The following is a 25116-nucleotide window of genomic DNA, read 5'->3' on the forward strand; positions in this document are numbered from 1 at the left end:
AAAATGAATTATTTACAAGCATTCAATGAGTTTTCCCAGTCATACTCAACCTGGAATTGCAATGACCATCCTTTTTTAAAAAAAATCATGACATTGTTAGTCACTTTGTCCTCCTTTTATGTTATATTTTGGTCTGGGGGCATCATCTTCCATTAACACATTATCAGAGATGATAGCTTTTTAAGTTTGGTATGTCACCAAACTTCTCACTTATTGATGCTACTCATTACTATCCAGCCAGTAAAAATTCTTCAGTTCGGCACTTCAAGCCTTTTAAGGAGATCTGTCGATCATTCACACATTTTATTGAAAATTGTTTTCATGTGATAGTTCAGAGTGACAACAGTTCAAACTGGCCTTGAGTTTTAGTCCATTGTCACATTTTGCAATAAGTTCATTCTGTTTTTATATACAGATCAATTGCAGAGGTAAAAGAAAATTGGGTACCTATCCATCTTAGTCTTGTATTTCAAGAGTGTGGTTCCACATCTGTATGCAAACATCCTGCCTGTGCTTTACCTTTTAAAAACTTAGCATACCTGATTAGTTCACACCAATAATCTGTGAATGTAGCATCGGAAAATTGTAATTGTTTAAAATAAATACTGTATTGGTTCACACAAACCGTCAAGGAATTTGGATTCTACTGTTGTGACATTGTGACTGTTTATCTGTAGACTCAGTTCCATTGAGTAGCCTGATATTAGTTTTACTGCTAACCATATTGATCAGTAATTATTACACTCTAACACAGCATGGTCATTCATTTAAAAAAAAAACCACAAATCAATTCAAGAGTGCTTTGAATCTTCAGACCTTTATCTTATGACTGATCTGTTTTCCTTGCCAGCCGGTGTTGGTGTCTGGTGTCCATAAGAAATTGAATTCAGCCCTCTGGAAACCGGAAGCTTTCAGCCGAGAGTTTGGAGACCAAGAAGTTGATCTGGTCAACTGTAGGAACTGTGCCATCATCTCTGATGTGAAAGTCCGGGATTTTTGGGATGGCTTTGAGATCATTTCAAGTAAGTAGAAAGATTATTTTTAAGTGTTAAGTCTTGTATTTTCAAGTTCTAAACCCGTCAGTGGAATATTCTACTGTACAGGTCTCACAATCAAGCCCAACTGATTTCTGTTTTCATGGGAAATGAATAAGATCAATACATTTCACCTTCGACATGTCAGCTATCAACTGGTTTGATTTACGAGCAAAGCCAGTGACTTTGCTGATAATTATACTGAAGCATTGAGGCAAGGAGTCAGTCAGCCCTCCAATCCCATTAATGATTTATATACATTCTGCTTCTTACATCTTTTATGATGGGCTCTAGCATTTTCCTCATTATTGATGTTAGGTTAACTTTAATTTTCTGTGGCTTTGTCTCACTCTCTTTTTAAATAGTGGGAAGTTAGATTTGTCACTCTCCAATCTGTAGGAACTGTTCCAAACTCAGAGAATTTTGGAAGATGACCACCAATGCATTCAATAGTTCCAGGGCCACTTCCTTTAGTACTGTGGGTTGTAGATTTTCAGGCCCTGGTGATTTGTCAGCCTTTAACTCCATTAATTTCCACATCACCATTTTCCGACTGATTCTCCACCTTTCACCAAACCCATCCTTCCCTAACGTTTCTGGGAGGTTATTTGTATTCCTATTTGTGAAGGCAGCACCAAAGTATGTGTTCAATTCTTCAGCCATTTCTTTACTCTCCATTATACTTTCTCTGGCTTCTGGCCCTCAGGGACATGCTCTTTAGATTTAATGAAAAATCACTGTTAGCTGCTCTATCAATTGTAGTTTGGAATCCATCATGAAACTATTTTGGAATGTCTTCATACGGCACATTTCAGGGTAAATGATGACACAGCTAGCTGTCCATAGTATGAGCTCAAGCCCTGAAAAGTTAAACTATCATTTACCGTTGGTGTTAGAATGCACCTAACTCTGAAGCAGATTGGTTTTCTGCTCTTCAGCTGTAAGTAGATGTTTGACTTTCCATTGAGGAAAGTCCTTTGCTGATTTTTGGACACATCTTCAGATAGTAGGATATTTCCAATCATGAATGACCCTGAACATAATGGTCCAAAATAGCCTTGTCTCAGGCACCACACTATAATTAATATCTCTCAGAAATCCTTCACCTCCATATTGTTCACCAATGACTTCTGAACCACTATCAGAGAGTCATGATGATGAGTGAAGCAACTTCAACAGTCGACACGGAAAATAAATTTGAACCCTCGTCCCTGACCATAATTGACGACAGTTGCATGGTCATCATTAGACTCTAATTTCCAGATTATTACTCAATTGAAATTCCACCCTTTGCCAAGGCTAGATTCAAACCCTGGACATTACCTGGGTCTCTGGTAGGCAAAGGATAATGCCACTAGACCGTCATGTAATAATTATTAATTTTCATTATTTGTTACAGAAACCAAGCTGTCATTTGGAAACCTCAAGTCAATTTTTAGATGATGCTTTAATTTTGCAGGGCTGTAATCAACAGGATTGAAATAAACCAATTCCGTCACCATGGTGTACCAAGGGGGAGATTTTGTACTTTTTAACTGCTTCTAACTCTGGGTCATGAAAGATATTTGGGATTGACTCTATTATAAATGTCTGTGAATTAACTCATTTAACTATTATAAAGTTGCTGGCTCCTAGTCAGAATGGCCTACTCCTGCACCTATTGTCTATTGTCTATTCTCATGAATTTGACTACTCTTAATATTGAAATTAGAAGTTTGCATTAATATTAAAGCCAAGCATCACTTTTTTCTGTTTTGTTCAGAAAATACAACTTTCAATTTCATTGGCCGTCTCATGTTAGAATATATAAATATTGTCCATGTCTATAGTGTCAATTCCCTAATGGGATCATGCCCCAATAGCTGCTTTATAATCAGCAATGATATAACACTTTTTTTTAAAATTGAGCCAACATCATGAGTGAGGAAGATCGTACTGACAGCAGTTTATTCAAACTGTTTCATATACATAAGGTTTGGAGCCACCTATTCAAAATTCCTGGAGTCCAATTTGAATTATGCTTTTGTGCCACAGAGCGTTTGAAATCTGAAGGAGGACAGCCAATGGTATTGAAGCTCAAAGACTGGCCTCCAGGTGAAGACTTTAGGGACATGATGCCAACCAGGTAATATAATTTGCACTCATGCTGATATCTTCAGGCTCTTAGATTGCAGATACAAAAAGTCAGTCTCTTATTTCTTGTCATGCAGATTTGAAGATTTGATGAACAACCTCCCACTACCTGAATACACAAAAAGAGATGGAAGGTTAAATCTGGCTTCACGGCTCCCAAATTATTTTGTACGCCCTGACCTCGGACCAAAGATGTACAATGCATATGGTCAGTAACGCACATTGTATTAAAAGGTTCCCTCTGATTTACACAAGTATGTCAACATATTAGTTCCTGGCCTTCCACAAAACTTAGTTTAATTTGTTGTGTGTGCTTCATTATGAATTCTGATCCAAGCTTGGAATTTCAGTGTAGCAGTAGAACTCTTCTATTCTTGTGGTGTAAAGTTGCTGATCCCAGGCAAACCTGATTGCAGAAATTGGCATTGTATCTTGCCAAATACATACCGTTAATATATAGAATTCAATTCCCAGGAGTTGTATTATGAGTCTACTGTAGTACTTTGTACATATTTTAATTCATTTTCAAACCTTGGAAGACCAGTTACTTTGGTTCCTGGCAATACTGACAAGCAGTAATTTATTCACACATAGATATTAGCTAGGCAATATGTACAGGTAAACTAATAATAAAATTTGTTGTGCAAGAACTTGTATTCCTATTGCCTCTGATTAGGTAAGCCACAACTTAAGATGTCTCTCATGTGAAACTTAATGCAAGATTTCAAGTGTGACTGGAAATTTAGCTTTGGTTGATACAAACAAAATCATAATAGCCAAACAAGAGGCACTCCTGACATCCTTATCAATTGAGTTTTATACTTTGCTTGATGAACATTCTAACTTTTCTATCTAAGTTATGTGCAGAACTACAAAGACATGTTAGCAAAACAAGGTGGTTCGCAAATGTTACCCTGAATCCACTGCTTAAAAGGCCATAAGCACAGATCCTGTTTTATAGTTCTGATCTGGTTCATCTTTTATGACCATTTTGTCTTCTGTGTTCTAATTGAACTACTTTGTCAGTCTGGCATATGGTGATCAGACCTGGTTTTCAGTCATTTTTCTGCATGGTTAAAACGTTTGTCATATTTTCTTCTCTCTCAGCTTCCACATGTCTATTATATTAATTTGGCAAGTAATTAACTTGGTTGTAAAATCATATTGATCTTTTGGAGCACTTCTTACTGCTTTGGAAGAATATTTACTGTCCACCTGGTCTTTAGGTTAATGATTAATTATATGCATCACTGTAATTAAATTAAAATGAATGAAGTGCATTGTCTTTTCTCATTAGGGTTAATAACAACAGAAGATCGGAAAGTTGGAACAACAAACCTCCATTTGGATGTATCAGATGCGGTTAATGTGATGGTTTATGTTGGTATACCATTAGGAGAGAACAATCATGAAGAAGGTAAGTGCAGTCAGTAGTTTAGTTTTCAGTGATAGGTAACTTATTCTGGTAACGTAGTGATGACAAATTGCACAAAGTAGTTCCTTGCATTGTTCATAATTTTCTCAAGTGATATAACTTCATGTTACTGCTGCTGTTCTGCAGAATTAATCATAAATTGTGGCTTCAGTAGTGAACTTGACTTCCTTTATTTATGTGGAAGCTGTAAAAATAAATGTGCAAACTGTGTGTTTTTGTGTGTGTAACTCCATGTCACGTTTCCTGTGTCTGAAAGCGGTAGGATTATATTCAGGACCATTTTAACATGGATCCGAAGTTGTCATAATTACGTGTGATTTTCCCTCCAATGTTGACTTTTTTAAAAGTTGGCACGTAAATTGACATGATTGATTTTTAAAAAGGACTGGTAAAATCATTCAGTGTGCCTCTCAAACACATTATAATCAAATGCTGTTAACCAGTAACCTTTGCACACCTTTAATTAACCTCTCTAAATTGGAATTCGTAAGGGATGGATGGTAGTGTTGACAGTATAGCTATCAGTATAGAATAAGTTGGATTAACTGTGTCCTCAAGAGGAGATTGAGATGAGTCACCCACTCATTATTTCTGGCTAAAGATGATTGCAAATGCTGCAGCCTTATCTTTTATACTGATGTACGGGCTATGCTGTTTTTGAGAATATTTTTGGTGCTTTCTTCTCTGTTGTTCTTTAAGCTATTCATAGCTGTTGCAGAACTGCATAGCTTTGATTTGATCATTAGTTGTGGGATCACTTAGTTCTGTTGTTAGTATGCTGCTGATGTGGTTACTATCATTTGATAAGCAACATAACTGTTATGTTACATGATTAAATTATAATCTATGCTAGTACTAATTTTTAAAAATAATATCTTAGTCTATTTTAGCATCTACCTTCATCCTTTGTTTGTGTCCCAATCTTTAATTTGCTATGTTTGGAAAAAAAATTAAGTGATTTTGTTTTGGTGCTTTTAGTTTCCTTTTTGGGAGGTCTATGAAAATCCATTAATATGTGTAGATTTTTTGACAGTGTTGACATAGTTCCAGTGCTGAGAATGATTGGTAAAGAACAGTGTGGTTAATTGGATTATGGTGGGAAAACTGAAATTCTCACCACAGGCCCAGTGAGATTTATTACCCAATCAGTGGCAAATCATAATATCACTTCAGTGTTGACTGTAGAATCTAGCCCCCTGTGTAATCAAATGTTATTGAGTGTGTGTCTGCATTTTGAAAGACCCAAGCCAATTCTGTGCCTGATCATTGACTACACTCCTCTCCGTGACAACTGGCTTGAGGTTGAACCAGACTGATTGAATCACTGGTGTTATGCTTGACGCCGAGACAAGCTCAGACACAAACCCTTGGCAAGTCTTCTTCATCCATCATACCAGTATTTGCTGGTGGTTATTGGTTATCAGCTTATTTAAGTCTTCATTTAAATATCTTCAATCTTCAGATCCCATCCTTGTCACATCACTTCTTAACTCCATATCCTGTAAAACCTCTGGTTCTCAGCGCTTCTCCAATTCTGACCTTCTGCTCATTCTGATTTTTATGAACCATTGTTCAAGTTTCCTAGGTCCAATATATGAGAATCCCCTCTCTAAATCCCCCAGTCTCCTTCCCTCCCTCTCTCTCCCTCCCCCTCTCTCCCTCCCTCTCTTTCTTCCCTTCCTTCCTGTCTATCACACAAACCTACTTTTTTAACCATTAGTCCTGATATCACCTTAGATATTTGATGTCAGTTTTGCTCCTCTCAAGTGATTTATGCTGTCATGTAAAGTTAGCTCATACAACATGTGTATGCGCTATCTCTCAGTCATTCAGTGTCACATTTGAGTGCGTATGTGTGTAGATAGAAAAACGTGCAAATTACTGCAGAGGCTGGAATCTGTGCTGAAAATAACAAATGCTGGAGATCACAGCAGGTCAGACAGCATCCATGGAGAGAGAGCAAACTAACATTTTGAGCTGAAACTCTGTTGAAGACTCATCTAGGCTCAAAACGTTAGTTTGCGCGCTCTCCATGGATGCTGTCTGACCTGCTCTGATCACCAGCATTTGTTGTTTTGAATGGACCGTCGTTGGATCAGTAATCATTAGTACATCTGTTTAAACATTCTATATACTTTAATTCTTAAAATAATGACGTAACATGATTTTTAAATGCTACAAGAAGTGTAATAGTATTAAAGAGCTAAACTGATGAGTGTTAATCTATTCTTTAAAGCATCTTAAATCCAGAAGAGAGAGAGATTATCATTCGTTTTTTAGCCATGAAATTGAATTAATTAATTTGATGTAAACAAACTGTTGGGAATGCCAAACCTGTGATCACAAAGTCTATGATCAAATTTCCTAATATGGCAATGCTTCTGTGCCAGAAACTATTCCAGAATACAAATATTAGGCACCTTTAGTTAATAATTGTGTTGGTGTCACTCATCAAGACTGAGCATTTGAGATATTTCCTTTTTAAGATCCTGGTATAAAAACTGAGATACTGCTGGCAACAATGTCCTTTTCCATCTCAGGCCGAAGGTTGTAAAATATATTTCACGTTTTTGGAATTGCAGAGACCAAGTTGTGCCACCCCCCCTCATCAGAAGCATGTTCTCCAGTGCCACCTCACTGCAACCTCAGAATTATGTCTGCAGTAAAAATTGCACCCTATAACTACACTAATCCAGAACTGAATACTTATGTTGAAATTTTTTTTTGTTCGTCATGTCAGTTGGAGGATATTGTACCAATGTTGTTGTGCAGTGATGTGGTACTTTTGAAGAAGCCCTGTATTCTCATCATTTTCATTGTCATGTTCAAGACCACTGACTTGCTGTTTTTTCAGGAAAAATGATTAAATATTCACATTCAGTCCTCAAATCAAAGAAATTCTACATGCCCAATTAGTAAAACAGAATTTAAATTGTACTGTAAATCAGTGGCCCTGATGTGCATGGTTATAGAATTTTGTGTTTTAATCTTTCATTATTGAGCTGCCCACTGAGTCAAGAGAGGGATAAGCTTTGTAAGGATTCTTAGGTTCCAATTATATTTCAACTAAGGCGGGGGGGGGGGGGGGCAAGATTATTTAAGTTGCAGGTTTAATATTGAGAAATTGTTAATTTTTTGATAAATCTTAAGCTTAGTCAAGAAAGGGTAAATATTCTTGACTGTGTATGTAGCTAGCTGGCACCCGCCCTCAAGGCAAATGCAAGAATAGTGACCTCTTCCCAGCAAACCAGTTTGTGACTGTGGAACTAAACCATTGTGTTCCATAACACCATCAAATGTGGAAGAAGAAATAGGCATTCAACCCAGTTGGTGAGATAATAGATCATCTGACAGTTATTATTCTACTTTTACCTGCCTTTTCTGCATAATCCTTGATTGTCTTTTTGATTAAAAATCTTTCTCAACCTAGAACACTATGAATCAGCGTCTCTAACCCTCTGCAGTGAAGCATTCCACGGATTCACAACTTTGAGCGCAAAAATTTCTTTCCATCCCTGTTTTAAATGGGCAACCCTTAATTTTGTGATTATACCCTGAGATATTAGATTCTCCAACAAGAGGCAACAACTTTTCCGCATCTACCCTGTCAAGTTCCCCAAGAATTTTGTATGCTCCAGTAAGGTCACCCCTCATTCTAAATGAGAACAGGCTCAACCTGATCTCTATACCTCTGATCAGCCTATTTACCCTGCTCTGGAATATCTCCAATGACAATATATCCCAGATAAGTGTTCATGGTATTCCTTGTATAGTCTTAGCAAGAAGGTAGCACCTCTAGAAGGGGAGGGAGTGGCAGTCTTTTCTAAGGACCCTAAAAAACTGAATAGAATGATCTTGAGTCAAAGGAGTTCGTTGGGAAGCTCTTAATAATCACATTTAAATCAAATATAGAGCTTTAATTTTTTTGTGGGGCTGGGTCACTCTAGATAATTGTATTTTTTTAAGTTACATGATTAATTTTCTCCTTCACAGGTACAGACAACAATGGAGTGACAGGTCTGTGTATTTTCATTCTGTTTTTGAGGCATGTGGTACATTGCAGTCGTTTCTCATTTTTTTCCATTATTCATAAGATCAGGTGGTGGTGGCACATTTCTGAAGTAGGCTGCAAATACCTTAAGAACTGTGGGTGGCACTGAAAATAACACAACAATCTCTACATCCACTAAGCAAATAGCTTTATGCCTTTGTTGAAATATTCTTGTGCTCAGGACGTGCAGCAGGTCATTTTCTGTGTGTGCTGGAGTTCATGGTTCCCTTTGCAATTCTCTGATTGGCCTCAGTTGTCATGACATTCCAAAAGGCCTAAATTTTTAATGCATCTTTAACTTCGAACAACTTAAGCTTTTTATGCACTTAATATTTCTGTTAATTATGGCTAATCTCATTGACTGACATTTCTCAAAATTTAACACCTACATTTTTCCATTTATCAACTTTACTTCTGAAAACTGTTACTGACTGAATCATGAATTTGAGGCTTGGTTTGTACTTACCTTGTTAGAGACCTGGCAATGTGGCAAATGGCAGTGTTCTTTACACTTTGTTTCCTGGGCCTCTAAAATTATTTGAAATTCTGCATTAGTTTTATAATGTGTGTCCCCAGGTAACCAACTACTGCAGTACAGGTTTTTAGTAGCTGTGTGTAATCAATAACTTTCTGACACACTTTCTGTTTTATTTTACATAATTTACCAGTTGTGTGGAGCTTTATCACTGTAATGACTACTCAACTGTAGAGAATAGCAATGATGATTCCAAACTAGTTAAAATAAATGCACAGAATCAGACAATAAACCAGTCGTTATACCTTGGAGTTTGCATCTCATAGGTCATAAGAAATAGGAACTGGAGTAGGCTATTTAGCTCCTCAAGACTGTTGCACCATTGAAGAGAGTAATAGCTGATCCAAAATTTCTCACATCCACTTTCTTGCCTTTTTCCTGCAACACTTGACTCTGTGACTGGTCCAGAATCTATCTATCTCAGCCTTAAATATACACAAGGACTCAGCTCCCGCAGCTTTCTGAGGCCAGGAGTTCCAAAGACACCCAACTCTGAGAGAGAAGAAATTCCTCCTCAGCTCAGTCTTACCTTGGTGTCCCTTTACTCTGAGACTATAGTCCTATGGTCCTAGACTCTCCCATGAAGGGAAACATCTTTTCAGTGTTGACCCTGTCAAGCCCTTTAACAATCTGATATGTTTCAATGAGATCGCTTCGCAGTCTTCTCAACTCCAGTGAGTAGAGTTCCAGCCTGCTTACCCTTTGCTCGTAAGACAATCCCTCCATACCAGGATCATCCCAGTGAAGCTTCTCTGAACTGCCTCCAATGAAATGATCTCTCCCCTTAAATAAGGGACAAAACTGCTCTCAGTTCTCTAGGTATGGTCTCCCAGCACTTTATCCAGTTGCAGTAAGATTTCCCTACTCTTATACTCCAACCCCCTTGAAATAAGAGCCCATATTCCATTAGCCTTCCTGAATACTTGCTGCACGTGTGCACTAGCTTCCTATACAGGGATTCATGAGAACAGTGAAAAGTGTGCAAAGTCACCATTTTTGGCACTATCTTAGAGGCAAAAGTGTCGACGACAAAATCTTAGGTATCAGAAAAAATTTTTAAAAGTTAGGAGTTCAGTATTACAGCCCTTCAAAGCAGAAAGAGAAAAAATATAAAAGTTGATGGAGTAGACAAGTCCTCAATGGGCTTCCATGATCTATTTACAATTTTTGTCCAACATAGCTAAGTGGCAAATGTTATAGGTTTATCATGTCAAGATAGCAAGTAATGGTACAAATGATCAGTCTGCTTGTTTGCTAGCTATCCCGCAAGCTTCCAGGTTAAAATTATTCATTGTCGAACTGCTCTGTCTAGAATGTTCACTTTTAAGCAAGGTCCTTGCTCATCCATAATCTATGTATGATTACATTAGCATCTTAATTTTGACTAAAGGTTTGCTCATAGATGGTGGTCTTGCGTTACCTGTATTTAAATCTTGTTCCTAACTATTTTGTATCGCTGTTCTTCTTTCAAGCACTGTGGTGATAGGCTGTTAAAACAAAATTTAGTTTTAAATCTCTTCTCTGCCATAAAAATATTTCTTCCCTCCTTTCCACCATCTCTGTACGTACTGGCTGATTCCATATCCTCTATGACTTTAATGTCCATCTCAGTTCTCCTTGCCTTCTCTACCTCTTTAATTTCCCCAAGTTCTGTAAACAAGGATCATTTGGCCCATTTTATTTTGTCGCCCCCAAATCCATTCCAACCCCATTTCTTTCTGCAACAGCGCATGGAAATAAAATTCTTCCATCAAGTCACTTAAATCTGGATTCTCAAACTTCCAGCTACCTCATCTTTGACTCTTTGATTGCTATATATCTTCAACTATTGGATAAACTAGCGTCTCGTCTGCTCATCAATTCCCTTGACCACATATTACCCAACCACCCACCCTATCCTGTGGTCTTGCCAAATGTGAAATATTAAAATTGGTCACAGCAGAGAAAGCTTTGGGTTGCCTTGCTGTAAACTGTGCAGTTGGCCAGCAACCCAAGTCTCTCTGTGCAGGCCAGGTAGCATCCATATAATTGGTCGAAGAAATAAAAGGGACATCATCCATTACACCTGATCTTGTTGCCATGTTGGCTCCCTGCTCCTTAAGGCTTCCAGTTAAAATTCTTGTCTTTGCATTTAAACCATTTCATGACATTACCACCCCCATCTCTGCCATCTCTTCTAGTCATACAACCTATTTCCCACTGTTGGTGGCTGTGTCCACTGTGCTGGTTCAACATTCTACAATGTGGGACCAACACTATTTGCTTCTTTCTCCTTTATGACTCCCATTAACACCCACCTTTTTCAATCTCTCTAACATTTCATTCATGCGCTCAGCATTTATTTACTTCGAACTATCTTTGTGAAGTACCTTGCAATGCTATTCGCTGTTAAAAGCACTGTAGAAGTCAATATAGTTTACTGTATGTCATGCATTATTGTGTTGTATATGATCAGAGGTAATGAAAACCATTGAGGAGGGTGATGTGGATGAGGTGACGAAGAAAAGAATCCACAAAAGCAAAGAGAAGGCTGGTGCACTCTGGCACATCTATGCAGCTAAAGATGCTGAGAAGATCAGAGAGCTGCTCAGAAAGGTGAGCTTCACAGTGGACTTAAGTGTGAATGTCCTTTACCAAAGGTATCATGTTAAGATGTTCTAATGATTTATCCATTGGATACGGATGTCATTGGCAAGGACAGGATATAGAGCTGTTGTGAAGATGCTGGTGAACGGTCAGCTTGAACTGCCACCATTTTTGTGCTGTGGAATTTCCAAAGGAATACTGTTGAAGTGCTGCATTGCATCTTACCAGTGGTGCACAGTGATACTTTGAGCTGGTGGTGGAGAGTAAATATTTAAGGTGCTGGGTGAGATAGCAAACAAGAACATTGCTTTGTCTTGGACAACACTCTGCAGCACTGTAGATATTCCAGTTCAAAACTAAAGCTTTGAATCACCCACTGTTTCCAAAATACATTTTAAACTTTTACTTAAATGCAATTGTATTACAATTCTGGTAGTTTACACAATTACTATTTTCTGATTTTAATGAAAATGCACTTGCCAACCTGAATTTGTTGACTTCCTCAAGTATCGTGGCTTTAGTCATTATTGTGTAAATTTCTTTCCTAACCTCATTCAACATGCTAAAATGCTTGTCTTTTGGCCCAGGAAAGCTGTTGTTTTCACTTCCTTTTGATTAATTTCTTTCTGCCACACTTAAATTGTTCAGTTTACTATAGTAATGGATCCTAACTTAATATTAATCTGTTCAGTGAATATTTCTCAGACATACAGTATTCAGATTTAATTTTGTTCCTCAACTTTCCAGCACATCTATTTCTTAGGATTCTAATTTGTGTAACAGCAAATGAATCCTGAACACACATTTTACAGGGCTTGTCTTTTGCTATTTTGACCTTTCCTGCAGATGAAAAAGTCTTGCCTATTCTCATAAATACTCAGTATAGTTTTATTGGAACATTTCCATACTCACATGGAATAATATTGCTTATGTGTATACTTATTCCTATTAGATATATACACATCTTCCATTTGTAGCATTATAGTTTATAAGTGCCTCATTTTCCCCAACAGGTTTTCCACCAGTAAGTTAGTGTGATTTACTCTTCATTTCTTTGTTTGGCTGTTTAAAATGACATTTTTGTCTTGGTCCTTCACAATATTCTTGCCCTTTATAACGTGTGGACTCTGTTCTCCAGTATTTCCCCAAGCTGTAAATTATGAATGGCATGCTCATTGCTTGTAAGAACCAGATGTAGGTTATAAGTATTGGGCCTTCAGCAAGTTTGGTCAAAAGTGACTTGTGCTATATTAAAGTGGAATTCTCCATAAACCTGAGAACCACAGGCAGCTGCTCTCTTTCAAGTAGATGATTGATGGTGAGTTTAACCCAAGGGTCAACATACCACAGTCAAGAAATGAGGGTGATAAGGCAGTGCTTTCACAAGAATTCTGCCACTTGTGCATTATAAACCAGCCATCCAGCCAACTGAGCTAACTGGCACCCATTAACAAGTTAAATCTACATTTCCCTTTCCAGTGGGGCGTTTCCAGTTCATTTTGTATTGCTTGTCTCACCCCTTTAAAGCATTGAATTTTTATCCCTGTCTGTTTTTTATTCTGAAGCTCAGAACTGGAAGATGTGTTTTCTAATAATTTTTAATGTCATGATGCCAATCCAAAGGAAGTCAAATGTATAACCATGAACAGTCAAGTAATAGAATATATATTTCAAAACCTTTTAAAGAGAAAAGATCACATTTGCTTTTCATAATGATGTGACTTTCTCTATCACTTTGAGCATCTGCCAGCTACACATTTGTGCGCCCTGATAGTTTTATGCTCCTCATAGTCGAAGTAGTGATGATGGGACAATCATATACAGATGCAAAAGACTGTTCTATATTTTGAGGCTTAATTAGATTGGGTCCCTTCTCTGTATACTTGGAGGAGTCAGTGATTGTCTTTCTATTTTCCATCAATCTGCACCACAGATGATTCTGGTCAGTCAGTTAGATTAATTTACTTCGTTTTAGTCCTTAAGGTAGCACTGCTTTTTCTAAAGTTTATGTTTATTAAGAAACAATTCTTCCAGTTCCAGCCCATTTCCTAATTCCAGTGTTTTCAACGCAGTTCTTCCTATTCCTGTGTGGTGATTTGTCTAAATGCAAAGAGATTACGTTTTTTTTAATAGGTATAAACACAAATATAAAATTAAATAAATAAGAAAAAAGAAAAGAAATAAATAATAACCAGAACAAAAAAAGAGAAAAACCCAACTAACTACTGATCTATCCTACAAACAACCAAAACATAAAATAGGATATCATACATTACTAGCAATAAATAACAGAATAATTAAATAACTGAGTACATGCTCAAAATAGATTTACGTCAAGTCATAATAAAACCCGTATTCATACAGGATTCCTCCTCCCGGGGGTCCCTGGACCAGCCAGAACCACTACCACAGCCAGACAAAAGTCCTGGACAATATAGCCAAAATATGTGTCGATAAAGTTCAGAAAGGGCTGCCATGTTTTATAGAATAATTCAGTTTTTTGGTGCACCATATTTGTGAGGAAGTCAAGGGGGATATATTCCATGATTAACCTGTGCCAGTTCGAAAGTCCTGGAGGGCCTTCAATTTACTAAAATATTTTTCCTTGCACAAAAGGAGAGAATGGAAAATAGTTTCCTCCTGTGCACGTCCAGGGAGGGAAAATCTGAAAAGCTCAAGAGTAGAGACACTGGATCCAATCTAATCTCCGTACCCAAGATCTCTGTCAAGGCATTCGCTACTCTATCCCAATACCTGTGGATCTTATGGCATGTCCATAGACAATGCGTGAGAGTGCCAACTTCTATTTTGCATTTAGGACACATTAGGGATGCTCCTACCTTAAATTTTGCGAGTCATCCAGGTGCTATATGAGCCCTGTGGAGTATCTTTAATTGAATACTTGAGTTCTATTACAAATAGAGATCTTTCTGGCTTTTTCCCAGATGTCCTCCCACATTTCTGAAGAGATTTCTAACCCCAGTTCTTGGTTCCATGTTTTAAATAATTGTTCCATGTCCTTCGATACCTCATTATATAATGAGTGAGAAAGAGTACTGACCGAGGGCGGCCCCATCGGCCATAGCACTCGTCTCTCCCTATCCAATTTGTAGAGATTGCCTAATAGTGTGGTAGTCTTCTGTATATGATATCGTATTTGGAAATACCAAGAAAGGTCACTGTTAGGCAGTCTAAACTTCTGGTGCAACTGCTCAAAAGACTTCATAACCTCCCCATCGAACAGGTCCCCCAAGCAAGAGATACCTCTGGACTTCCAAGTTTTAAATGTAGCATCTCTCAGCCCTGGCTAAATCCAGATGCTCTCACTATAGGAGTATAAGGGGAGGTTTTTTGCAGGCTACCCTCATCTTGTGGCATTATTCTCCAGGCTTTAATTGTATTTAATACAAAAGGCTTTTGCAATAGTCCATAATAGCTCTCATTCATAAATAAAAGATTGATGAGGAGACACTTTGCTTGGGAGGTCTCAATATCTAAACAAATTGATTGTGGGTCACAAGAGACCCAATCAGCTACATAAGATAATAAAGAGCTCAACTGATACCTCCTAAAGTCAGGAAAGTCTAGTCCTCCCCTTGCTTGTGGAAGCTGCAGCTTTTCTAATTTGATAAGGGGCCATCTATGATTCCAGATAAAGGAACCAAGCCAGCCGTGGAGTTTATGCAATGCCAATCTCAGCAACATCAGAGGGAGCATTCTAATAGGATATAGAAGACGAGGTAGAATATTCATTTTAACTCTGGCTACTCTGCCTAACCAGGATATTGGGAGATCTCCCCACGTTGAAGGTCCTGCCTTATTTTCTCTAATAGGTGCACAAAATTGGCTTTATACAGCTGACCAAATACTGGGGTGATAAAAATACCTAAGTATAGAAAACCCTCCAGTGACCACCGAAAGGGAAAGCAAGATCCGTCTGGTAAGTTGGATATACTGGTGAGAACACCCAACGGCACGGCCTCCGATTTCATAAAATTGGTCTTCGAGCCTGAGAACATGCTAAATAGATTGACCACTTAAATTAGGCGGGGCACAGATATCAAAGGATCACTTAAGAAAAGGAGGACATCATCTGCATCGAGAGTCATTTTATGTTTACCCAAACCAACCCTCAGGGTCATTTTGCTGGGGTCAGTTCGTATAGCATGACTAATAATAGTGAGAGAGGACATCCCTGATGACAGCCCCTACCAACACTGAAGCTATCCGCACCTAAACCATTGGTGATCACAGCTGCTTTGGGATCATTGTATAATACTGAGGCCCATTTGGAAAATACCTAGAGATTAAGTTTTAAAAGACATCTTTATTCTTTGTTTTGTTTTACCGTTCTTACTTTCAGGTTACTATTTCAAGATTATATGTTGAGCTATATGTGGATTAATTGAACACTGTTGTGACCACAAGACATAGGAGTTGAAGTAGGCTGTTCAGCCTGTTCATTCTACTCCATCATTAGCAAGATCATGGCTGATCTGAAATCCTCAACGTCACTTCCCTGTCTTTTCCCTATCATTCTTGATTCCTCTACTGATTAAAAATCTGTATATCTTGACCTTAAATATATTTAATCACATGGCCTCTGCAGCCACATACGGTAAGGAATTCCAGAGAATTCACTCCCCTCTGAGAGATGAAACCCCTCCTCATCTCTTTATTTCTCACTCAGGTGTCTGAAGAGCAAGGTCAAGATAACCCCCCAGATCATGATCCGATTCATGACCAGAGCTGGTACCTAGACCAGATGCTGCGGAAACGACTGTATGAGGAGTATGGTGTGCAGGGCTGGGCCATTGTACAATTCCTGGGGGATGCTGTCTTCATCCCAGCAGGAGCACCTCACCAGGTAAAGATTTCTGGTTCCCATATTTTAAGTTTAAAAAAAACTCCATTGTTTGCTCAATGTCAACTATACTGAAGAATAATATAAAGAATGAATTTGCATTTATTTAATGCATTTCACAACTGGGTGGCAAAAAGAAGTTTTAATTAATTAGAAGAAAAATAAACCTAACATGAAACATCAAATGTTTATTTATTATATTAGTCATGATTTTATCTGGAATATCTTCCTGGAAAATACTCTAGGTACAAGTTTTTTCACAGTTAGAATTATTTTTCTGTTTCTCTATCAGGATGAGTTGATATATAATGGTGGTCTCTCTGTAGAGTTGCACTTAAAATGCATTTTTGGTCAATTCTAAGGTCAGCTTATTCTTTATCCTGATTCCTCCTATTCTTGTCAATGATGTATGAAATAAGATAGGTCGAAATCTGTTGTAATGACTGGACTTCTTTGCTTCAGGTTCACAATCTGTACAGCTGTATCAAAGTAGCTGAAGACTTTGTCTCTCCAGAACATGTCAAACACTGCTTCCGTCTTACTCAGGAATTCAGGCACCTCTCAAACACTCACACCAACCATGAAGATAAATTGCAGGTACAGCATTAAGAGGAACTTCCAGTTACTAAAACACGTTATTTGATCTAAAGACTATTCCCACTTGCGAAATAGAATATCCTTTATTGTCACATGTAGTCAAGTACAGGAGAATGGTGAAAAATTTTCTTTTGGCGCCATCTTAGGTGCAGGTACCTAGGTGCAAAAGAGGGAAACAGAGAAAAATTGTTGCATTACTTTTACATTCCAGTGTTTAAAGAATAAATTAAAAACAAGATATAATTAAAGGATTGACGTTCCAGCAATAAGGAAATAACTGACTCTAAACAATTGCAGTCTTAGCCATGGTGAGCGGCAGAGCAACATGATCAACTGAAGTTGAATCGTAAGCTCCAGTTCCTGTAGGCTTTTCTAGAATGTCACAAAGTACATTATTTGGTGATATCTACAGTAATTCTGCAGAATTAGTTTGAACAGCAACTAAGACCTGATGTGATCGGGTGATGAATGGCAAAAGGGACCATCACTGACAAAACTGCATACATAGGATAAATCCATGGGGAAGAAAATGTAAAAATATGTTGCAATTTGACCGTATAAATAATAAGAGTTGCCTTTGCTCGTTTTCTCTTCCACGGTTATTCTAAGGCATTTGTTTATTTTGACTTCCTCATTGTGTGAATTGTGGGTTAACCTGATTTTACATGTCCTTAGGTGAAGAACATTATCTACCACGCTGTCAAAGATGCAGTTGGAACACTGAAAGCTGAAGAACCTAGACTGGCCAAGTCATAGAAGCACCTGTAATGGAAATCTAGACTCAGAGAAATGGTTCTGTAACATACGCTCATTAAGAAGTACATGCAATTAAAAATGGAGAGGCTGTTTTGGTTGGAGATAAGATGTTCAATAAAAGTCCAGTATCACAATGGAATATAGTATCAGTTTTGCTGTCTTCTGCAGCAAACTGTAGGAACAGCAGATTTGGGAGAGTTTCACATTGTAGTTAGTTTCGCACTGAGTTAGTGATTATATTTAAAATAAAATTCAAGCCCCTTTCCCCTTAATTTTTCCATATTCATACACCGTGTTGGGGTAATGAAAAAGGATCTTGTAGATGTAGCAAAGCCCACAGTTTTATACTCATGCTCCCAGAAAGAGGAACAGTTTGGAAGGACAACAAAGTCTTTTTGTTGGCTCGCATTCACTATGATCCACTGATCCCTAATTTTACAGAAGTATATTTTTTTCCAGAAGGTCTTTACAACATTCCAGACACTGAGGTTCTAAACTGTTTCTGTATGGTGCCTGGGTCCCTACAGAGTGGCAACCAGACCTCACTGGAATTATGAACCAGCTGCTGAATCAGGTCAAAAATATGGGTTAACATGTTAGTTTATTGTTTAAAATGATCATTGGATCATTCTTCTTCCATCCCCTCCAGTCCACAATCACGATTCACAGTGGCAGAGGGAATTGGATTTCTGGTTAGGTCTGTGGATATTAAGGGTTCAGAAATATGGAACTGTTTAAAAATAATCTTGTTTCTGTTTTATTTTCCAAGTTGGGCTTTTGTGTCCCGATTTCATATATTTAAAAAAGATCAGAAGTTATTTTACCAAACAACAAAGTTACCCCTTCCAAACAAAATCTCTGCCTGCTGCAGTTTGCTGCCTTCAGCTGGAAATTATAAATGATGCTTCTTCTGATGAAGGCAAAATGGAAGTATCAAAATTTTCTCTCAATTTTCTCCCCTATTGCTTCTGGCTGCAGGATTGAGAAGCAGCCAGAGAATCCAACCCTGTTACAGAGAAATTATGTCATGTGCATTCTTGGCTTGGGGATTGACATCTAACTATGGGTATACCAGAGAAATACCAGCTTAACAGTTGGAGACAATGCATTGTAAATCAGGCAGTAAGAAATGGATTGGTTTTATTTGTGCTAAGCCTTGCCTTACTGAGTCTTTCAGTGCAAAAAGCAAAATATCAATGCGCAGCTGTAGTCAGCAGGACAATACAAGTGTTTTCTATGAACTGAATTTAAGCTCTTGTGGGCAAGTGTTGAGCACATTCTAACTGGCTGAATACATTTTGCAATCCACGCGCCCCCCTCAATATTTCATTGCAGTCCTTGAGTCTTTCATTGTTTGATATCAGAACCATGAAGTAAACCGAATCACAGGGGTGTCTTGATGCATTTTGAATCTTACAGTGCGAACCTTAGCATTAAATGTTTAACTTTACCTCTGAGCTTGACAACAATCTAATGCTGAACCATGAGGACTTAAGGGCTTAATGTAAAGATATTGGGTGACTTATATTAATAATAATGGCTAATCTAATCAGGACTCTTCTTTATCCATGCCTTTCAAAGAAACTATGAAAGGTTGATTATGGATGTGAAATGCTTCCAAGCCGTATGCTGATCTGATGATTCCTGTAACACTATTAGTCATCAAATGTTCAGTATTGCTATAAGTAGTCTTAAAATATTCTCCAAATAGTTTTATTTCAAGGAGATGTTTAAGAGCACGAGGCATGCATTGGCATTTTCCAAAACACTCTTGATGGAATTCATCTGTGTGGAGTTAGACTGCTGAACATTCTTTTACTAGGCATAAAGATTTTTTTTGTGAATGAACAGTTGGATCACAGGATTACAAGTTCTTAAATGACTGTGATGCTTGCTGTGATTCAAGAGTGTGTCTAAATGTTTCATACCAGCGAGTTAATAGTTTTGTTTTAATGTTGATAGTTTCCATGTTGCATTATCAGTGAAGAATCTGACCCAGGAGCATTCTGTTGGATAGAATGGTGGAAGCAACTTTGGCCTGGTTGGAGCAATGTAGTAGAGCCAGGGTACAGGAGGGTGGTTGACCCTGATGAAGAAGGTGGGTGCTGTTGAGTATATAAACCAAATCACCTGAACAACCCAACAGATTAGGATTATTCACCGATGTTTGTAATTTTGCCATGTAACGTTTAAACTGTTTACAGGTATGCATCATTCCTGTTAGGAGAGTTGTCTTCTGTTTTATCTCAGATTTATGGACATAGGGGGTCCGCCTAATTATTTTCAGTCCTGTCTTGTGACCGTATGGTTTTGCCCTCCTGCCCTCTTTGTCAGTTGTTGATTTATTGTATTGCTGTGTGTGATGGGGCACCGATCAGACCTGTATCCTCATAATGATTATTCTTCACATCCATGTGGGGGTCTTGAATCTAATTGTAGGGCAAGTTGTTAGGAGCAGAACTTTCAATTTTTGTTCAAACACCTGCAAATTCTTTCAGAAAAATTAGTTTCCTTAAACTGTTGAAAGTGGTGCCTTTGCCCTTGTGCTCTACAATGTTAATAGATCAGTAATCCCATGGCCAGGGAGGCTCAGTAGTGTCGCAAGGTTTGCAATATTTACAAGACTGCTTGAGAAGGAAGTATGGATTTGTAAATCTTTGTTCAAAATAATATACACACTGGTGTAGGTTTTACTAACCTGTTGCATCTTCCAGTGTATTTCATTCAGATTGTTTTAGACATTTATATATACTTTGGATAATGATTTGTGTAGAGGCACTCTTTGCCGTAACATTGCAGTTCTTCAAAAAAAAACTTTGGATTTTAAAACCAACACAGACAAAATGCAGACATTATCCTTGATAACAGCTTTAAGCATATGACAGACTTCCAGCATATGGCATTCAGGCAGATTTGGCAGTAACCCCCCCCCCCCCCCCCCAGGTTTTTTTTTTCAAACAGACTGCTTCCAAGATTCAGCATTTAAAACCAAAACTGTCTCGAGGAGTGTGTTTTTTTGGGTTTTTTTTGTTTGGGCAGGTACCAAGGTACCATTCGTAAATCCAATGTTTTTGTTGATATGTATGCTGTTGTGACTTTTTAATAAAAGGATAAAATTAAGAAAAAAAATACTGTCACATAATGTAGAATACTTTGTCTTCATTTACTGCAAGCATTTTGTGAAGGGCTGATTTAGGTTTCAATATTCTTATTAAAATTTAAAGAAATAACTTTGTGTATAGAGTCAATTTATTTAAAACTCTCCGATTGAGGAATGTGTCCAGCAGTGTATTTAGGCTCCCTAGCAATTAATCCAGGTCAATTCTCATGAGCGTCGAGAGTGTAGTGCTGGAAAAGCACAGCAGGTCAGGCAGCATCGAGGAGCAGGAGAATCAACGTTTCTGGCTTTTCCAGCACTACACTCTCGACTCTGAACTACAGCATCTGCTGTCATCACTTTCTCCCAATTCTAATGTGAACCCAACACCAGAAAGTGTATATATCCATATCCTTTAATATCTCCACATTTCCACAAATGCAATATGACAACCACAGAGTGCAACTTGTAGGCAAATTTTCACGGTCAAACAATCATATGCATATTAGCACAGAGGCAATACAGCCCATTTTTCTAGTGATGATTTAATTTATCTGTTCAGTTCCGTCTTCCTAACTGTTAATTTTTTTTTCTGTTTTTTGGTAGAACATAGGAGTTCTGCTTTCATCAGTGTTTCTTACATTGTATCTCTTTTCCTAACGAGCCCTTCTATGATATAAAAGAATCCCCTAACGACTGCTTCCATTACTTTCTTTGTGATCTTATCTAGGGGACAGGAATTTACTTGCACAGAAATAGATTTTCTCACTTTGTCTTTGCAGCCTTCTGCTTCACAGTCCTTCCCAAACACAATTTTTGAGACACATGACAGATCTCAGCCACCTTCTGTTGGAATGAACTATAATTCATCCCTGATTTCCTTTGGGTGTGCCTGTTCTGTACAATGCAAAGTCTTGAAGTCCTTCCTAAATTAGACTTCCGAAAACTGGACACAATATTTGAAACGTTGTGTAAAGAGTACACTACACATCTCTATTGCTAACTTTCTCACGCTCATGCTTTTTCTAAAGTATTCGCAATATTCTTTGCATCTGAATTCCACCCGGTTTATAAGTTTAGCTTTTAAACTGTTTGTTGGAGTATTCATAGTTAGTCACAATCCCAGGAAAAGTGCATCAGGTGATATATGAAAACAAATGGCTTAACTTGCTGGTGACACAAAGTTAGGCAGCATTGTAGACAGTGTAGGTGATAGTATAAAATTACAAAGGGATATTGAAAGGTGAATGGGCTGAACTTTGGCAGATGGAATTCAATGTAAGCCAATGTGAGGTTATCCATTTTGGACTGAGAAAGGACGGTATGAAGGTAAATATAGTGGATGCCCAAAGAGACTTGGGGGTTTGTCTGGGACAATATATCCATCCTAGGACAGACTAAACCGAGACATGCATGGGATTCCTGGAGGCCAGGCATTCAAATCAGAACTCCACCAATAAACACATCAATTTGGACCCTGTTTACCAACTTTTGGGAAGAAGAACCAGAAATGAGATCACCCACCTTAACAGACCAAGACACACAAATAGAAAGAGGGACAGAACACCAGTGCTTCACTGGAGGCTCACTGATGATGTTACCCAGCATGGTGACGAAACGTCTGAGAACAAACCTACCAGCTCAGTGAGCAAACTTACAACCTGGATTTACAAGTCTGAAATGTAGCCATTATCATAAGCAAATACTTAATGGTAGTATTGAGATATTAAAGCAATGGTTGTATAAAAAGTATGTACATGAGAGGTCTGAGAAATTGGAGGGAGAGATGTTTTCAATTTAATTCTGTGTGTTTGTCAGTGTGGGATTCCTGGGGGAAAGGAGAATGTTTGAAGCTTGAGTTGTGCTTTGTTAAAATGACGTTCCATGACTAAGAACAGCAAAGTAGGAATGAAAGGCTGAACGTAAAGTTGCAGGTTTGTTAAGGTTCTGCTTGTTGATGAGACAAGGAAATGCTTACACACATATAAGTTTCACAGGACATGTTTTACAGAGCCAGTGAATGTATAAAAACACTTTACTGTCCTTATTGAAATGTATTCACTGTCATGTTAGAGGAAGCATGGGAGTGGATTTGTTAAGAGTATGGTCCAACACGCACATTGTGATAAATGATCTGATAATTTGTATAAGTATTGCCTGGACATTCTTCTGCTCTTCAAAATGGTCCCCTGGAATCTTTTGCATCCATCTGAGAGAGTAAACAGAACCTGTGTTTAAAGATTTATCCAGAAGGTGGCTCCTCTGATGGTACAGTGCTCCATACTGATAAGTACCATCCAACTCAAGTGGTGGCCTTAGTTTTTGTACTTAAAGCTGAAAATGTCTTGCTGGAAAAGCGCAGCAGGTCAGGCAGCGTCCAAGGAACAGGAGCATCGACATTTCGGGCATAAGCCCTTCTTCGGGCTTATGCCGGAAACGTCGATTCTCCTGTCCCTTGGATGCTGCCTGACTTGCTGCGCTTTTCCAGCAACACATTTTCATCTCTGATCTCCAGCATCTGCAGTCCTCACTTTCTCTCGAAGATTTTTGTACTTAAATCCTGGAATGTGCATTTTGAACCTGGAACCTTGTGGGTTAAGAGTAAGAGTGATGCCAACAGCATGGCTGAAATCCTAAAGTTGAAAATGTGTTGCTGGAAAAGCGCAGCAAGTCAGGCAGCATCCAAGGAGCAGGAGAATTGACGTTTCGGGCATGAGCCCTTCTTCAGGAATGAGGAAAGTGTGCCCAGCAGGCTAAGATAAAAGGTAGGAAGGAGGGACTTGGGGGAGGGGTGTTAGAAATGCGATAGGTGGAAGGAGATTAAGGTGAGGGTGATAGGCCGGAGTGGGGTGGGGGCGGAGAGGTCAGGAAGAAGATTGCAGGTTAGGAAGGTGGTGCTGAGTTCGAGAGTTGGGAATGACACAAGGTGGGGGGAGGGGAAATGAGGAAACTGGAGAAATCTGAGTTCATCCCTTGTGGTTGGAGGGTTCCTAGGAGGAACCCTAGTCCTCACTTTCTCCTCGACAATGAAATCCTAAAGTGTTCAGCAAAATAGTTGCCTAATCTGTTTTTGCTTTCCCCTGCTTAAACTGATCTAAATAATAGTTATACTATAGGTTAGAGATATACCACAATTCAGAAGTCGTACGTGATGTGATGTGACTTCTTCAACTGGAGTGAAAGGAGCACATTGATATCGATGGGAGTCATCGAAACATATCAGGCATAAATTGAGAAATGGATTGGAAGAACGAAGCAGTGCATGGATGGCATTGTGCCTGCAATAAATGTCATTGGAGAGCCTAATGCCAGTCATGTTGAGAAGGGAATGGAGAGGCCAGGTGGACTTGTGAAAACTGGGCGTATTAATGGATCATAATGATCCTGAAACAGCTGTCGAAGCCATCAAAATAATGAGAAGGTCTGAGCAGTACTGATGTGAAGGTGGGCCAGGCTTGGTGAGGAGCATTCCATACCCCTCAAAAAGAGGGGTTTAAATAGGACCCAGAGACTTCTGATAATGATAAACGACAAGAATTGTTCAAAACAATTTCAGGCAGAGGAACCTGTTAGTCAATAACAACTGGTTGGGCCTAGTGTTCCAGGAAAAGTCTTGGTGAGTATCGGAGGAGTATTGGGACTACACCCAAAGTGAAAATGTGTTTATTGGACAATGTAGCAGCAATCAGAGGAGTCGTTGAAGTGGGTAAATAGATGTTGGATAAAGAGGGTGAAAGAGCAATAAAAAAAGGATTTTGTTTTCTCCATTTGCTCTTCTCCCACTGAACCATTAGTCTATCAAATGAGTCCTGTTTTATTGTTGGGCAGCGATGAAAAGGGTTGTGTGCAGTTGGAGGCAGTGAGCGGAAAATCCCAAACTACTGTTCTACTTGGTGGATAACGTACCATCCATTCTTCCTTCTTAACAACATGTGCCTTTATTTTATCAACAAGCTATCTTGACAGTGACTTACTCTTTGAAAAATCCTTGTTTGGCACACCATATTGGTGGGAACATAGCTTATGTG

The 25116-nt window shown here is 38.5% G+C and overlaps 1 protein-coding gene across 1 annotated transcript in view; it reads left to right on the forward strand.

Annotated features, from left to right (window-relative positions):
• The window catches only part of LOC122556831 (lysine-specific demethylase 3B-like), a 132166-nt gene extending 110945 nt beyond the window's left edge, over positions 1-21221 (forward strand). Inside the window, exons 21-29 of the mRNA XM_087995075.1 lie at positions 851-1022; positions 3069-3159; positions 3245-3375; positions 4465-4584; positions 8596-8619; positions 11644-11783; positions 16465-16641; positions 17101-17235; positions 17911-21221. Of these exons, the coding sequence (XP_087851201.1) occupies positions 851-1022; positions 3069-3159; positions 3245-3375; positions 4465-4584; positions 8596-8619; positions 11644-11783; positions 16465-16641; positions 17101-17235; positions 17911-17991 (1071 nt within the window). The 3' untranslated portion in view covers positions 17992-21221. The remainder of the gene's footprint in view (positions 1-850; positions 1023-3068; positions 3160-3244; positions 3376-4464; positions 4585-8595; positions 8620-11643; positions 11784-16464; positions 16642-17100; positions 17236-17910) is intronic.
• The last annotated feature ends 3895 nt before the right edge of the window (positions 21222-25116 follow it).

The sequence above is a fragment of the Chiloscyllium plagiosum genome, unplaced genomic scaffold (assembly GCF_037043375.1).
Source record: "Chiloscyllium plagiosum isolate Xiang-an unplaced genomic scaffold, Cpla_swu_hap1 HiC_scaffold_16, whole genome shotgun sequence".
In the NCBI taxonomy this organism is placed as follows: Eukaryota; Metazoa; Chordata; class Chondrichthyes; order Orectolobiformes; family Hemiscylliidae; genus Chiloscyllium; species Chiloscyllium plagiosum.